Below are 15,591 nucleotides of genomic sequence, written 5' to 3'. Positions count from 1 at the left end.
AAAAAAAAAGAAAACCATCTCTGGAACAAAATAATTGTAAACTTTTTTAACTAAAATTTTAAAAAGCAAGCATTGCTGGCTGGGCGTGGTGGCTCATGCCTTATAATCCCAACACTTTGGAAGGCCAAGGCGGGAGGATCGTTAAACTCAGGAGTTTGAGACTAGCCTGGGAAACCAGGTGAGACCCCGTCTCTACAAAAAAATTGTTTTAAACATTTTTTCCAGGTTGGCCGGGCATGGTGGTTCACGCCTGTAATCCTAGCCCTTTGGGAGGTCAAGGTGGGCAGATCACTGGAGGCCAGGAACTCAAGACCAGCCTGGCCAACACAGTGAAACCTCATCTCTACTAAAAATAGAAAAAATTGAGGCCAGGTGCAGTGGCTTATGCCTGTAATCCCAGCACCTCAGGGGGTCGAGGCAGGTGGATCACCTGAGGTCAGGAGTTCAAGACCAGCCTGATCAACATGGGGAAACTGTGTCCCTACTAAAAATACAAAATTAGCCAGGCGTGGTGACACACGCCTATAATCCCAGCTACTTGGGAGGCTGAGGCAGGAGAATCTCTTGAACTCGAAAGGTAGAGGTTACAGTGAGCCGAGATCTTCCCATTGCACTCCAGCCTGGACAAGAAGGCAGCGAGAGTGACCAAAAAAGAAAAGGAAAGAAAAGGAAAAGGAAAAAGAATTAGCTGAGCGTTGTGGCACATGCCTGTAATCCCAGCTACTCGGGGGGCCGAGTCATGAGAACTGCTTGAACCCAGGAGGCAGAGGTTGCAGTGAGCCGAGATGGTGTTACTGCACTCCAGCCTTAATGACAGAGTAAGACTCTGTCACAAAAAAAAAACAAACAAAATTTTGCCAGGTATAGTGGCACAAATCTGCAGGCCCAGCTACTAGGAAGGCTGAGGCGGGAAGATCACTTGAGCCTAGGAGGTTTAGGCTGCAGTCAACCGTGATTGCACCACTGTATTCCAGCCTGGGCAACAGAGTAAGACACGGACTCGAAAAGAACACAAAACTGAAAAACAAGCATTGCTAATACAAGATGTTCAGTGATTTTACATGTGTTTAAGAAATGCAAATATCCTTGAGAGTCTATAACATAATAATCTTGAGCCATAATAATTTATCACAAATATTTCTACTAAATAAATTTATATTTTAAAAGGGCACTCACAACTTAAAGGTTTTACCTAGATCTTCCTCAATCCCTAGTTGCAATTTCTTCCCCTCCATCTTTTCTATGTCTTCATCATTAAACTTATACCATTCACCAGACTGTGGATCTTTCACATGGGCGATGTAGTGGCCAGAATAAGCACTCACTCCTCTGTGTATGAGGACTGCACTGAGTTCATACACATAGGACCCACCTGGAGAGAAAGGGAGAAAGTAAAAGAAACGTTGGATAACAGTATTTCTTATATCCTGAGCCTGAATTGTAATGATTACGAATCTTTATACATGTGGTATAACTAAAAACATGTCACCAAAAATTTTTACAAATTACTTTTACAAAATAATGTATATTTACACTCCCTTAACACTCTCTTAAAAACACTCTAAGCACACTGTATTAACTCTCCAAGCCTCTGCAAAATACATGGATGAAAAACTATGGCCTCCTGGGCACTCAGGGAGTATAAGCTACTCTACTACACACTGTGCTCTTCAGCACAGACTAGCGAAGCCACACGCGTCCCAAGAATCGGCTGTTCATACTCTCTGATGTGTTACAAAAATTAAAACTTACACAAACCAGGGAGACACGAATGTCTGGCAAAAACTGACGGCAAGTTATGAAAACTTGCTCTGAAAACAGGTGTAGGCATTTGTCCAAGGGCACAAACTTTGTTCTGGAAATCTAACACACAGCGCGTTGAGATGACACATGCAGACTCATGACTACGGTCATCATTTCACAAGACACATGTATCATCACATTAGCACCTTCAGATCAAAGGTTCATTTGCCAAGTCTATCTCACTAAAGCTGGAAAAAAATAAAAATAAAAACAGGTGTAGGCCAAACAGCTGGAAAACACAGGGATGAAAATTTTAAAATTCTAGAATGATACTGCATTCAGATTTCTTTGTATTTTAAGTTCCTATACTATTTTAATTAAATAAAACCTACAAATCACAGTCTATATTTTACACGGTATTCAAAAAGAAAAGGCTTTATACATACATCAAAATATTGACAATGAATGAACATTTACATTTTAAAGTGAACTAAAATGTCTTAAACTTTGAGAAACATCTTGTAAAGATCCTAAACTTAAAGCAATTATGGGGAAAATTAAAGCAATTATGGGGAAAATGTGTTAGAAAAGATCACTTCCACTATACATGTTCTGTTATTTACTGGAAAACAAAAAAATTCATTAATAAACCCACATAACCACAATTAATACTGAAACCTACAGTTTTTTTCTAACAAAATATGTTTTCACATCATTATTCTTTCAAAAATTACTCATGACTCTATATAATTACCATAATATGCCTAACCACACCCACATTAATGAACATTTATTTAAACTGGTAGCACTTGAGGGCCTTTATAAGCAATAATAATTATCTTTGCAATACAAATCTTTGCACAGATTTTGACATCTTTTTTTTTTTTTTCCCTCTGAGACAGGGTCTTGCTCTGTCACCACAATGGGGTGCAGTGGCACAATGACAGCTCACTGCAGCTTCAACCTCCTAGGCTTAAACAATCCTCCCACCTCAGCCTCCAGGAGTAGTTGGGACGATTTTTTTGAGATGGAGTTTTGCTCATGTTGCCCAGGCTGGAGTGCAATGGCGTGATCTTGGCTCACTGCAAACTCTGCTTCCTGGGTTCAAGTGATTCTCCTGTCCCATCCTCCCAAGCAGCTGGGGTTACAGGAGCTCGCCACCACATCTGGCTAATTTTTGTATTTTTAGTAGAGAAGGGGTTTCACCATGTTGGCCAGGATGGTCTCGAACTCCTGACCTAAGGTGATTCATCTGCCTCGGCCTCCCAAAGTGCTGGAATTACAGGTGTGAGCCGCCATGCCTGGCCTTTTTTTTTTTTTTTTTTGAGACGGAGTTTCGCTCTTGTTGCCCAGGCTGGAGTGCAATGATGTGATAAATTGGCTAACTGCAACCTCCACCCCGCTGGGTTCATGCGATTCTCCTGCCTCAGCCTCCCAAGTAGCTGGGATTACAGGTACCCAACACCATGCCTGGCTAAGTTTTTCTATTCTTAGTAGAGATGGGGTTTCACCACTTTGGCCAAGCTGGTCTCAAACTCCAGTACTCAAGTGTTCCACCCGCCTTGGCCTCCCAAAGTGCTGGGGTTACAGGCGTGAGCCACGGCGCCCGGCCCTTTTTTTTTCTTTTTTTTTAAATAGACAGGGTCTCATTGTGTTGCCCAGATTAGAATTTGACTATTTCATTGCTATAACAAATGCAAAGAGTATGTCACGGCAGAGTACAGCCAATCACTCATTAGACAAACAATAAATATACTGGACATGGTTTCAGGCATGAAGGATACAGCAGTTGACTAAACGAACAGAGTCCCTGCATTCTTGAAGCATAGTTGGGGAATCTAAAAAAGTCAAACACATACAAATAGAGAGGAAAATGGGTTTACCAGAACCCAGGGAGTGGGGGTGGTGGATGAGCTTACCCCAGCTGAAAATATTGAAGATACTGGGTAAGATAAAAATATCTTTAAATCTTTCTAAATGCACTGACTATCTGTCAAGAAAATAAGAATTATCAGAAGCCCAATACCATGTGAAGGCAATAAGCCATGTAGTAAGGACAATAGAGTTTCCCTCTGGGAGTGTTAGGGGAACACTATGATCAACTTGAACTCTGTTTTTCCGTATCTCAAAGGGCTTATGGGATCAGAGACAACAGTTAAGGTTCATAAAAGGTGAGGAGTCTAACAGGGGACTCCCACCAGGAAACTAAGGTTCTTTTTAAATTGACGAACAGGCCGGACGCAGTGGCTCACACCTGTAATCCCAGCACTTTGTTAGGCTTAGGCGAGCGGGTCACCTGACGTCAGGAGTTCGAGCCCAACCTGGCCAGAATGGTGAAACCCCATCTTTACTAAAAGTACAAAAATCAGTCAGGCATGGTGGTGGGTGCCTGTAATCCCAGCTACTCGGGAAGCTAAGGCAGGAAAATTGCTTGAACCCAGAAGGTGGAGGTTGCAGTGAGCCGAGGTCATGCCACTGCACTCCAGCCTAGGCAAAAAGGCGAGACTCCGTCTAAATAATAATAATAATAATAACAATAATATTTGTATATATTTATGGGTACAATATGAAGTTTGATATGTTTACATCATGGAATGATTAAATCAAGCTAATATATCCATTTTCTGTGATGAGAACATTTAAAATGTTATTTTAGCTATTTCAAAATGCACAATGCATTATTTAACTGTAGTCACCATGCTGTGCAATAATCTCCAAAACTTCTTTGTCCTGTCGAACTGAAGCTTTGCACTCTTTGAATATCACCTCCCCAATCCTCGTCACCTCTGCCATCCACCACCCCCACTCCCTGGGTTCTGGTAAACCCATTTTCCTCTCTATTTGTATGTGTTTGACTTTTTTTAGATTCTATATATAGTATCAATGAGATTATATAGTATTTGTCTTTCTGAGCCTGGCTTGTTTCACATAGCACAATGTCCTCCAGATTCATCCATGTGATCACACATGATAGAATGTCCTTCCCGTTTAAGGCCAAATAGTATTCCATTGTGTATATATACCACGTTTTCTTTGAAACTAGAATTCTTTGGTTTAGAAGATTATCAAAATGAACCTGCTCTCCACAGGAAATGATAAGACAAAATTATCTGCCTTATACTTACACTTTGGGACCTAGGGGTAAAAATCAAAAACCAAAAGGAAATCTCCATTACAACTTCCTAAGAAGCCAGCCCTCAAAAAGATTTTTTTACTATGAATTCACACTACCTATGAAGTCAGAAAAACCCCAAGCCAAGAGTTGTGTTTGATGTGGTCCTGGGACGAGTGAGAGTCCTAAGGAATGAGTTCTGTCAACACACACACACGTCACATAACACAAGTCACTCTAACTGTGAGGTAGCAAACAGCAGCAAAATCAAACTGATGAAGATTTTCACTTCAGTCAGTGGAAATAGCAAATACATAAATAAAATTTTAAGTGTATTTAAAGAAATAAACGATGAGATTAAGAGGAATAGAGACTACAGAAAATGAAAATCAAATGATAAAGAACCAAATCAAACTCTGAGAAATGGAAATCATAGTCACCGACAGTCAAAACTCTATAAAATGGTTTAACCTCAGATCAGGTTCACCTGAACAGTGAATGAATACATGAAGTGCAAGGTGGAGCTGAAGAAATTATGCAGAATGCAGGACAAAGAAATGAAGAGTTGGGCGTCGTGCAGCATAGAGTAGGAAACTCTAACACATGTCTAACTGGCATTCCAGAAGGAAAGGGAAAAGAGAAAAAGCATTCAGAGGTAATAGTTGGAAAATTTTCAGATGCTCTAGGTGAGAAGAATAAATCAATTAAAAATCAAACCAAGTGTTAACAGCTCTTTTAGAAAGTGTCTAGCAGGCTTTCCTACTAGAAAACCAGAAAGATTTTTAAAGAATCAAAATTAAAAAACAAACCAAAATTGGTCACAGTGACACTGCAAGACACCAAAACCAAAGAAGAGGTCTTAAAATCAGACAAAATAAAACAGGCCTCTTGTAAAAACAAGAATTAGACTGCAACCAACTTTTCGACAGCAACAACGGATGCCCCAAGGCAACAGAATGCTATCTTCTTCAATGATATCTTCAATGAGTAAAAGTAACTATCCATGATTAGAGAAAATGAATTCCACAAGGACAAAATAGACACTTCCAGACAATAATATGTGAAAAGAATCTTTCACTCATAGACACTTACTAAAATAATTTTATAAGCTCTAATTCAATATTTTAAAACTCTTCCAGATGGAAGGTCCAGAATGCAAAGAATGATAAACAAAGGAGGTAGGTCAACACCAGGATTCCTATATAAGATAGTCTGTAAGTTTCTTTTTTAAAAAAGATAGAACTAAAATACATATGAAAAATAGGCCAGGTGTGGTGGTTTACGCCTGTAATCCTGGGACTTTGTGAGCCAAGGCAAGAGGATTGCTTAAGGCCGTAAGTTCGAAACCAGCCTGGGCAACATAGAGAGACCCAGTCTATAAAAACTTTAAAAAAAATCAACCAGGCATGGTACTATACACCTGTGGTCCCAGCTACTCAGGAGGCTGAGGTGGGAGGATTGCTTGAGTCTGGGAGGTCAAGGCTGCAGTGAGCCGTGATCGTGCCACACTGCACTCCAGCCTGGATGACAGAGCAAGACCATCTTAAAATAATTTAGGGGAGTGTCGATTGCTTACTGTTTTGAGATCACTGAGGGTAAAGATGTTATCTAGAGAGTTAAGAATACATGTTATAATTTCTAGGTTAATCATTAGTATTAGCTGGCCCAGGCTGCCTTAGGGGGCATTTTCATACTCCAATTTTAGGGCTTACCTGGAATCACCCCCCACTGTTCTTTCTACTACATGCACTCTCCCCGTTACTTCATGTGAAAGGTGAGCCAGAAAAAGCCTATCTTCCTAACCTCAGGGAACCATAAGAACTCCTGACTGGGCACAGTGGCTCATTTGTGCCTGTAATCCCAGCACTTTCGGAGGCCGAGACAGGTGGATCACCTGAGGTCAGGAGTTCGAGATCAGACTGGCCAACACGGTGAAACCTTGTCTCTACTAAAAATACAAAAATTAGCCATGCATGGTGGTGCACACCTGTAATCCCAGCTACTCGAGAGGCTGAGGCATAAGAATCGCTTGAACCCAGGAGGCGGAGGTTGAGGTGAGCCAAGATTGTGTAACTGCACTCCAGCCTGGGTGACGGAGCGAAACTCTGTCTCCAAAAAGAAAAAAAAAAGAAAAACTCCTAAGTCCTGAACAGAACAGCAGAAATAAAAAGGAGGGGGAAATGTCATGGTCTTAGATTGCCCATACCAAGTTCTTCCAGTCTGTGTGAGCCAGGGAACCTCAAGCCTTGAACTCTGTGATCATACCTAACCAGCACAGGCCCCAAATGCCTGACAGAAATAAACCTAAGGGCTTTGCAGAGGAGATGGTACGTATCCTAGCCCTAGGGGAATCCCCATAAATAATTCTCTATGTGCAATAAGCAGCATGCAGTCACAGACAACCACAGACAGAAGAAACAAAACAACACTGCAACAACCAACTCAGGTAGAGAGATCATCCTGAACAATAGTCCAACACTGTCAGTAATGGATTATAAAAACTGGGTGTTTTTAATGTTTAAAGTTTTTAAACATTTTTTTTTAAATATTCTGGATACCTTTAACACCTTTGTGAACAAATATTGATGACAACTCACTTTAAATAGATCAGTAACTGAGAACGGTGATACATTTCTTTTTGTGGCTCTATTGACCCTAACTGGTCAAAAGCACCTCGTTTTGCAAGACAATGGGCAAGGAAGAGAGGAAGAGAAAAGGAAAGGAGGCTGAAGAGGAGCCGAAGCCCAAGATTCTCTAGAAATGCACGAGTCTCCAGAGTATGGGAGTACACTGGGTCCCAGAAACATCAGCCGGACCTAGTTCTCACAAACACGAGAGTGTCCAACGGATGAAACCTCAGCCGAAAACACAGAAGGTAGCAGTGTCCAAAGACATTGCAGGGTCTGAGAGGAACAAAGTTTGATAAGGTTGTTAACTATCACAGACTCAGCAGGATCTGAGGGAGTCACCAGTGGGGTTCTTCTCCCACTACCTTCAATAACCCAGGTAAAGAAGCAGGGGCAGCATAGTAAGATTTAATTATGGGTTATGCTATGGCTGGCAATATCCCAGGAGAAAAAAGAGTAAACTAAGCCACGTTTAGGGATGCATGCTTATATAGTAAAATGCTGAAGAAGAAAAAAATAAAAGAAGCATTCCACATGAAAGTCAGATAAATGGTTACACTTAACGGGAGGAAGGTGGTTTTAATTGTGCAACTGGGAGGGGCACAAAAGGAGGCTTCTGGGGTACCAGAAATGTTTTTCTTTCTTGATCTGGGGAGTATGCATAATTCACAATTCACTAAGCCATGCATTTTTGCATTCTGAACTTCTAGGAATATGATATATTTCAAAATTTGAAAATAAAAAACTAAAATATGCTGAGATATATGAAACTTCAACTATGGAAGGACAAGGCAAGGTAAGGCACTGAGTAAGGGCCAAACAAGGGTGGAAGGCAAGATCACCGAAAAAGAGAAGTTGCTATTGGGTCAGCTGGAAGGAGCGTATACAAATGAATTTTAATAATATTCCCTATATCATTAATGAAGACAGTAATCCACAGGTATTAGCAGTAGCTGTAACTTTATTACCAACAGACAGCATTAAAAATTTTGACATCATAATTCTTGCAGATAACCTGGATTTATATTCATCAATTCATTAAACTCATCAACTTTAAAATGAACGCCAGGCATGGTGGCTCACACCTGTAATTCCACCACTTTGGGAGGCCAAGGCGGGCAGATCACCTGAGGTTGGGAGTTCTCGAGACCAGCCCAGCCAATATGGTGAAATCCTGTCTCTAGTAAAAATACAAAAATTAGCCGAGTATGATGGCGGGCACCTGTAACCCCAGCTACTCGGGAGACTGAGACAGGGAGAATTGCTTGAACCTAGGAGGTGGAGGTTGCAGTGAGTTGAAATCGCACCTCTGCACTCCAGCCTGGGCAACGCAAGATTCTGTCTCAAAAAAAAAAAGAAAAAAAGAAAAGGAAAAAAGAAAAAGAAAAACTTCAGAATTAACATAGTTTTTAGGCCAGGGGCGGTGGGTCACGCCTATAATCCCAGCACTCTGGGAGGCCAAGGCGGGCAGATCACTTAAGGTCAGGAGTTCAAGACAAGTCTGGCCAACATAGTGAAACCCCGTCTCTACTGAAAATATAAAAAATTAGCCAGGCATGGTGGCAGGCGTCTGTAATCCTAGCTACTAGAGAAGCTGAGGCAGGAGAATTGCTTGAACCCAGGAGATGGAGGGTGCAGTGAGCCGAGATCATGCCACTGCACTGCAGCATGGGCAACAGAGTGAAACTCTATCTTAAAATTAAAAAAAAAAAAAAAGATAAGTTTTTAAATCCCCAAGGAACATGGCAAGACTTGAGTTGGAGAGTCAGGGGCTAATGTTTGAAAATGAGAATCCCTCATTCTAAAGATGTCTGCATATCTGCAGACTCACCATTTAAAGAAACGGGTGGATTCTCCTTTTAACAATAGATCATCTTTTAGATCCATCTTCTGACCTTTGTGTGGCTATGTGTGTACAGCTTTGTGTGGTTATGTGTGGGTATGGGAAAATACAAATACTAATTATCTGGATGACAGAATTACACATGGTTTGTATTTCTTTTCTTTATGCTTTCTGAATTTCCCAAATTATCTAGAACAAACTCCAAGCAATTAACAAAAGTTAACTGTTTTTAGTTTTCTTTTTATTTTATTTTATTTTTTTTTTTTTGAGACGGAGTCTCGCTCTGTCGCCCAGGCTGGAGTGCAGTGGCCGGATCTCAGCTCACTGCAAGCTCCGCCTCCCGGGTTTACGCCATTCTCCTGCCTCAGCCTCCTGAGTAGCTGGGACTACAGGCGTCCGCCACCTCGCCCGGCTAGTTTTTTGTATTTTTAGTAGAGACGGGGTTTCACCGTGTTAGCCAGGATGGTCTCGAACTCCTGACCTGGTGATCCGCCCATCTCGGCCTCCCAAAGTGCTGGGATTACAGGCTTGAGCCACCGCGCCCGGCTGTTTTTAGTTTTCTACCTATATAAGGCAGAGCAAGTATAATGACAGCGTGTAAAAGACAAGCCTATTAACTATAAACCACTAGATTGCTTTTACCAGCCCTAATTAACAATTCTAAAATGAGAAGATAATATTTATTTATTTACTTATTTATTCAAAAATTAAGGAGACAAACATGGTGGCTCATGCCTGTAATCCCAGCACCTTCCGGAGGTTGAGGTAGGAGGATCACTAGAGCCGAGTTCAAGACCCTGTCTCTGAAAAAAAAAAATTAAAAATTAGCTGGGCATGGTGGAATATGCCTGTTGTTCCAGCTTAAGCCCAGGAGGCTGAGTCTGTGATAAGCAGTGATCACATCACTGCAATTTAGCCTGGGTGACAGGGCCAGATCCTGTCTCGAAAACAAATTAATAAACAAAAAGCACTATATGTAGTAAACCAACATACTAAAATTAAATATTTCTACAGGTTTTGATCTAACACGTCCTTTTGATAAATATTTTCTTTATAGCATAAACTGGACAAATATATAATAAACTTAATAACTATTAATAGTAACAATTCAAACTCATCCAGGTGAGTCAAGCAAAGTGCTCATTTCACATCTCCTAAGTTTCTGGACTGGGAAGCCACTAACCCATTAGATTTTCCTCGATTTCAACTACCTGAACAAAGGAGGCAAGAAGCAAACTACTACATAAAGTAAAATAGAGCTAAGTTTATTTATTCAACAAAATATAACAATCTAACATTGAAGTCCAAAAGCAAAGTTGAAAACAGTTTCCTTGTTCCCTAGAGGTACAAATTTTAAAGTAGAGTATCATACATTTGAAAGCTTACATATCTATTTAGCACATTCCTCCCCAACCTTCCCAATCATGTCTCTTAAAGGTTTTTACAGCTTGTTTCCATTGTAAGCTGCCTCTAGAAATTTTTTCTTTTTTTGGAAAGAGACAGAGTTTATAAAATAATTTCTACATTAAAAATTTGAGGCCGAGGCGGTGGCTCACACCTGTAATCCCAACACTTAGGGAGGTTGGGGCAGGTTTACCACTTGAGGCCACGAGTTTGAGACCAGCCTGGCCAACACGGCAAAACCCTAAAGTGCAAAAATTAGCTGGGCCTGGTGGTGCACACCTGTAATCCCAGTAACAAGGGAGGCTGAGGCTACAGTGAGCCAAGATCATGCCACTGCACTCCAGCCTAGGCAACAGAGCAAGACTCTGTCTCAAAAATACATACACACATACATAATATTTCATAAGTACTACAATCAACCTTAAAGGGAAGTGAAACAGTTCTTTCTCTAGTAAGACTCATCCTGTTTGGTAGGATGAAGACTACCAAAAGAAAAAACAGTACTTATTTCTTGTTAAAACAATGATAGCATCCTAGGGCATATCAGTGGTTGCAGATATGAAAAATGAAAGCATAAATACTGGAGTTACGCTACCTAATGTTTCCGGGACAACATTTTTAAAAAAGTGAATAGAGGCAACTTGGAGACTGTTAGTTTTGAGAAACGACAAATAATAGTATTGAAACTAAGGTGGCAAGTGTGGGTTCAGAAACAGTCTTCATTTTTTACAAATTATTTTTACACCCTTAATTCTGTACATATCCATGAACCACCTCATCTTTGCTATGTGCTTACTCTCACAAAATGGAATTAACATCTTGGCTCTCCTAAAAAAGTCTTTGTTCCTAGACAGAAATTCCCAGAGATTAGCAAACAAAAATTGGCAATTGACTGCTATTCTATATTCATCACAAGCCGATCACAAGTTAGAGTCTCTGAGCATTATAATGTTTACTTCTCAGTAAAAATATTACCTTTATGTTCCACATAAGGCTCCATATCCAAAATTTCTGAGAAGCCAATGTAGGTATTCAGCTTTTTCTTATGTCCAGTTTGCCTAACCAAGAGGAAAGCTGATTATATTTACATTTAAAACAATCATAACATATAAGCTCTATTAGCTATTTTAATAAACTCAACAGTAGGTAGCTTTCACTTAACAATCTTCCTCCAAAACATGTACAATTAGAAGTAAACAGAATATTGTTTTATAGCTGGACAAATAATAGGTTAAAAAATGTGAATTCAAAGTGCTGATTCCAAGCACAGCTTATTTTCCAGAAGTTTCAGCTTAATCACAAAAGAAAAACAGATTATCCTGCTTTACAGAAGACATGCAGACATGCACATGTGCTAACACTGCCTTGATTTTAATTATAAAATGAAAAATACGTTCCCATGGCGGGGGTGTAATGAGTACAAAATTTATTCTATTTAAAATATCGGATAATACAGAAGGTCAGGGTAATTATTCAATTACTTACAGTTTTTCTTTTTTTTTTTCCAAGACAGAGTTTCACTCTTGTTGCCCAGGCTGGAGTGCAATGGTGCAATCTCGGCTCACTGCAACCTCTGCCTCCTGGGTTCAAGTGATTCTCCTGCCTCAGCCTCCCCAGTAGCTGGGATTACAGGCATGCACCGCCATGCCCGGCTAATTTCTGTATTTTTAGTACAGATGGGGTTTCACCATGTTGGCCAGGCTGATCTCAAACTCCTGATCTCAGGTGATCTACCTGCCTCAGCCTCCCAAAGTGCTGGGACTACAGGCGTGAGCCACCGCGGCCGGCCCTTGCAGTTTTGTTTTGTTTTTTTTTTTTTTTTTTTTTGAGGTGGAGTCTCACTGTGTCGCCCAGGCTGGAATGCAGTGACGTGATCTCGGCTCACTGCAAGGTCCGCCTCCCGGGTTCACGCCATTCTCCTGCCTCAGCCTCTTGAGTAGCTGGGACTACAGGTGCCCGCCACCACACCCGGCTAATTTTTTTGTATTTTTAGTAGAGACAGCATTTCACCGTGTTAGCCAGGATGGTCTCGATCTCCTGACCTCGTGACCCGCACGCCTCGGCCTTCCAAAGTGCTGGAATTACAGGCGTGAGCCACCGCGCCCGGCCTACAGTTTTTAATACTTTCTTAGAATAAAAAAAGTAAGGATTTTTTACTTTTCTAGTTATCAATTATATATGGTTGGCTTCTTTAAAATTTTTATGATAAAATCATGAAATACTGACATTTCAAAATGACAGGCTCCATCTGTAACTTTAATCCTCAAATCTGGAGTTTCAAATTACAATCATTTTATCATCTCATCTATCTATGGTAAAGTCTGTACATAGTAGACCACAATGAACAACAAACACTATTTGCACACATTTACCTGTCAAAGACAAAACGCATTAGCTGCAAGTTCAGAGTGCAAGGAAGGCTAAGAAGTCGAATCTTTCTTGTTGCATTCTGTTTGCTTTGACAGTTCTCACAAAAATAGCGATTGTCTCCTTCTAATTTTTCTTCCTGATCAAGAAAAAGACATATTAATTTTAAAAAGAAGATGGGTTTAAAACAAGTGATAAAACCCTTGATGTAAAGTATAATTTCATTTTAGTTAATAGCTTTCATGATATTTAAAAACAGCTACTATAAATAATGGACACACAAAGTAATGGGAACTGTTCAGCAGTGACATTATCAAGTTGTTTACACTGATATTTAAAACTGATATGCCTATTTCCCAAATGTATGATATTAAAAATACTTGTTTTAGGTTCTTTGTCCTGGTAATCCCACTTCTGGGAATTCTAAAGTAAGTTTTAAAAAGAAATGTCACATGTATTTTGATGCAACATTCATTTAAAAACAGCAAAAAGGCTGGGCAGCATGGCTCATGCCTGTAATCCCAGCACTTCGGGAGGCCGAGGTGGGCGGATCACTTGAGGCCAGGAATTCGAGACCAGCCTGGCTGCCCTGGTGAAACCCCGTCTCTACTAAAAATACAAAAATTAGCCAGGCACGGTGGTACACACCTGTGGTCCCAGCTACTCAGGAGGCTGAGACATGAGAATTACTTGAACCCGGGAGGTGGAGCTTGCAGTGAGCTGAGATCACACCTCTGCACTCCAGCCTGGAAACAAAACGAGACTCTGTCTCAAAAAAATGAAGAAAAAAAAAGGGGAGAGTGTAAAAACTACATATGGGCACCAGAATACAAAATTATATACATATTTGGTTAAAATTACTGAAACATATTCATGAGACAAAGCTAAAAAGAGATGTGTAGAAAAATCAAACATTTTAGCTGATAGTGGTTTCTTTTCAAAATTTGCCTTTATATTTCTATAAAGCTAATTGCAGCCAATCATAGCTAACTGAAGACTCAAACTCCTGAGCTCAAGCTTTTTGTGCCATATTATCGTAAGTAATGCAATACTAGTACAATCATCTCTTCACTTGGCTTCCAGGATACCACACTCACCGACTTTCCTCCTAATTCACAGGCATTCCTCCAAGCCTCCTGTGCCAGCTGCTCCTACCTCCCTGATCCCTAAAATTTGAATGTCCCAGGCCTCAGTCCTTTGGGATTTTATCCAGCCACAACTTCCTCCTGGAACTATACCTCTCAAATGTAACATGCTCAAAGCCAAACTCCTAATTCCTCTCAATGCTGCTCCTCTCAGGTCCTCCCTATCTCAGTTAGAGTAACTTCATTCTTTCAGTTGATCAGGCCAAAAACCTTATTAATCTTTGACTCCCCTCTTACTCTCCCACATCCAGTCTGCAAATTAAAAAAAAAAAAAAAAAACCTGTTTAAAAATTTTTGTAATTTTACAGATGGGGTCTTGCTCTGTCACCAAGGTTGGGGTGCAGCGGTGCAATCATAGCTAGCAACTACAGCCTCAAACTCCTGAGCTCAGGCAATTCTCCGGCCTCAGCCTCCTGAGTAGCTGGGACTGTGGCTGTTCAACACCATGCCTGGTTAATTTTTTTATTTTTTGCAAAGACAGTCTATCACTATGTTGTCTAGGCTGGTCTCAAACTCCTGTTCTCAAATGATCCTACTGTCTCAGCCTCGTAAAGTGGTGGGATTATAGACATGAGCCACATCCGGCCACGGCCTGCAACTTTTATCTGCTCTTAGAAAATATATCTAAAAGCCAATTGGTGCTTATCACCTCCTCAGTTAACCCATGGTCCAAGCCACCATGCACTCCCATCTGCCCTCAACCCATCTTCAGCCTATTCTCAGCACCCAGTTACCCTTTAAAACAGACTGTATCACTCCTAGGCATATGACCCTGATGATATCTCAACCTCACACAGAGTAGAAGTCAAACTTCTGACAAAGGTTTACTAGGCCCTCTCTGATATGGCCCTTGTGTCATCTCTATGACTTTATCTTCTATCACTTACTCACTTCAGCCACACTAACCGCCCCCCGCCCAGGATGTTCCTCAATCCACCAGGCAAGGCACATTCTCATTTTGGGCTCTGCACTTGCTATTTCATCTACCCAGAACACTCTTCTCCTTGATTCTAACAGGGCTCACCCCTTCACCTTCAATTACTTTATTTCAAACTCCACCCACTCCACCCTACTCCCTAGCACATTGCCCAGGGCCACCTTCCCTGCTTTATTTTTCTCCACAGCCTTTATTATAGTTGAACCACTATCTGTTCTAACTTTATTTTACTATCCCTCCCTGGTGCCTATACCACTACCTTACAGGCACCATAAAGGCTAATCCCCAACAGCTGAAAGTGTCTGACACAGTAAGCACTCAATAAATATTCAGTGGCCAGGCGCGGTGGTTAATGCCTGTAATCCCAGCACTTTGGGAGGCCAAGGCGGGCAGATCACTTAAGGTCAGGAGTT

The 15,591-nt window shown here is 40.9% G+C and overlaps 1 protein-coding gene across 3 annotated transcripts in view; it reads right to left on the bottom strand.

The window, feature by feature from the left end:
- The window catches only part of USP48 (ubiquitin specific peptidase 48), a 111,179-nt gene that overhangs the window by 59,828 nt on the left and 35,760 nt on the right, over window positions 1-15,591 (bottom strand). For all 3 annotated transcript variants that reach the window (XM_011933968.1, XM_011933967.1, XM_011933969.1), the window contains exons 7-9: window positions 13,102-13,235; window positions 11,705-11,787; window positions 1,193-1,372 (exon numbers count right to left, since the gene is read on the bottom strand). In XM_011933968.1, coding sequence (XP_011789358.1) covers window positions 1,193-1,372; window positions 11,705-11,787; window positions 13,102-13,235 — 397 coding nt within the window. The remainder of the gene's footprint in view (window positions 1-1,192; window positions 1,373-11,704; window positions 11,788-13,101; window positions 13,236-15,591) is intronic.

This window comes from Colobus angolensis, unplaced genomic scaffold (assembly GCF_000951035.1).
Source record: "Colobus angolensis palliatus isolate OR3802 unplaced genomic scaffold, Cang.pa_1.0 Scaffold130, whole genome shotgun sequence".
Lineage (NCBI taxonomy): Eukaryota > Metazoa > Chordata > Mammalia > Primates > Cercopithecidae > Colobus > Colobus angolensis.
The sequence above is the reverse complement of the archived record's forward strand: the minus strand, read 5'-3'. Positions and strand labels throughout refer to the sequence as shown.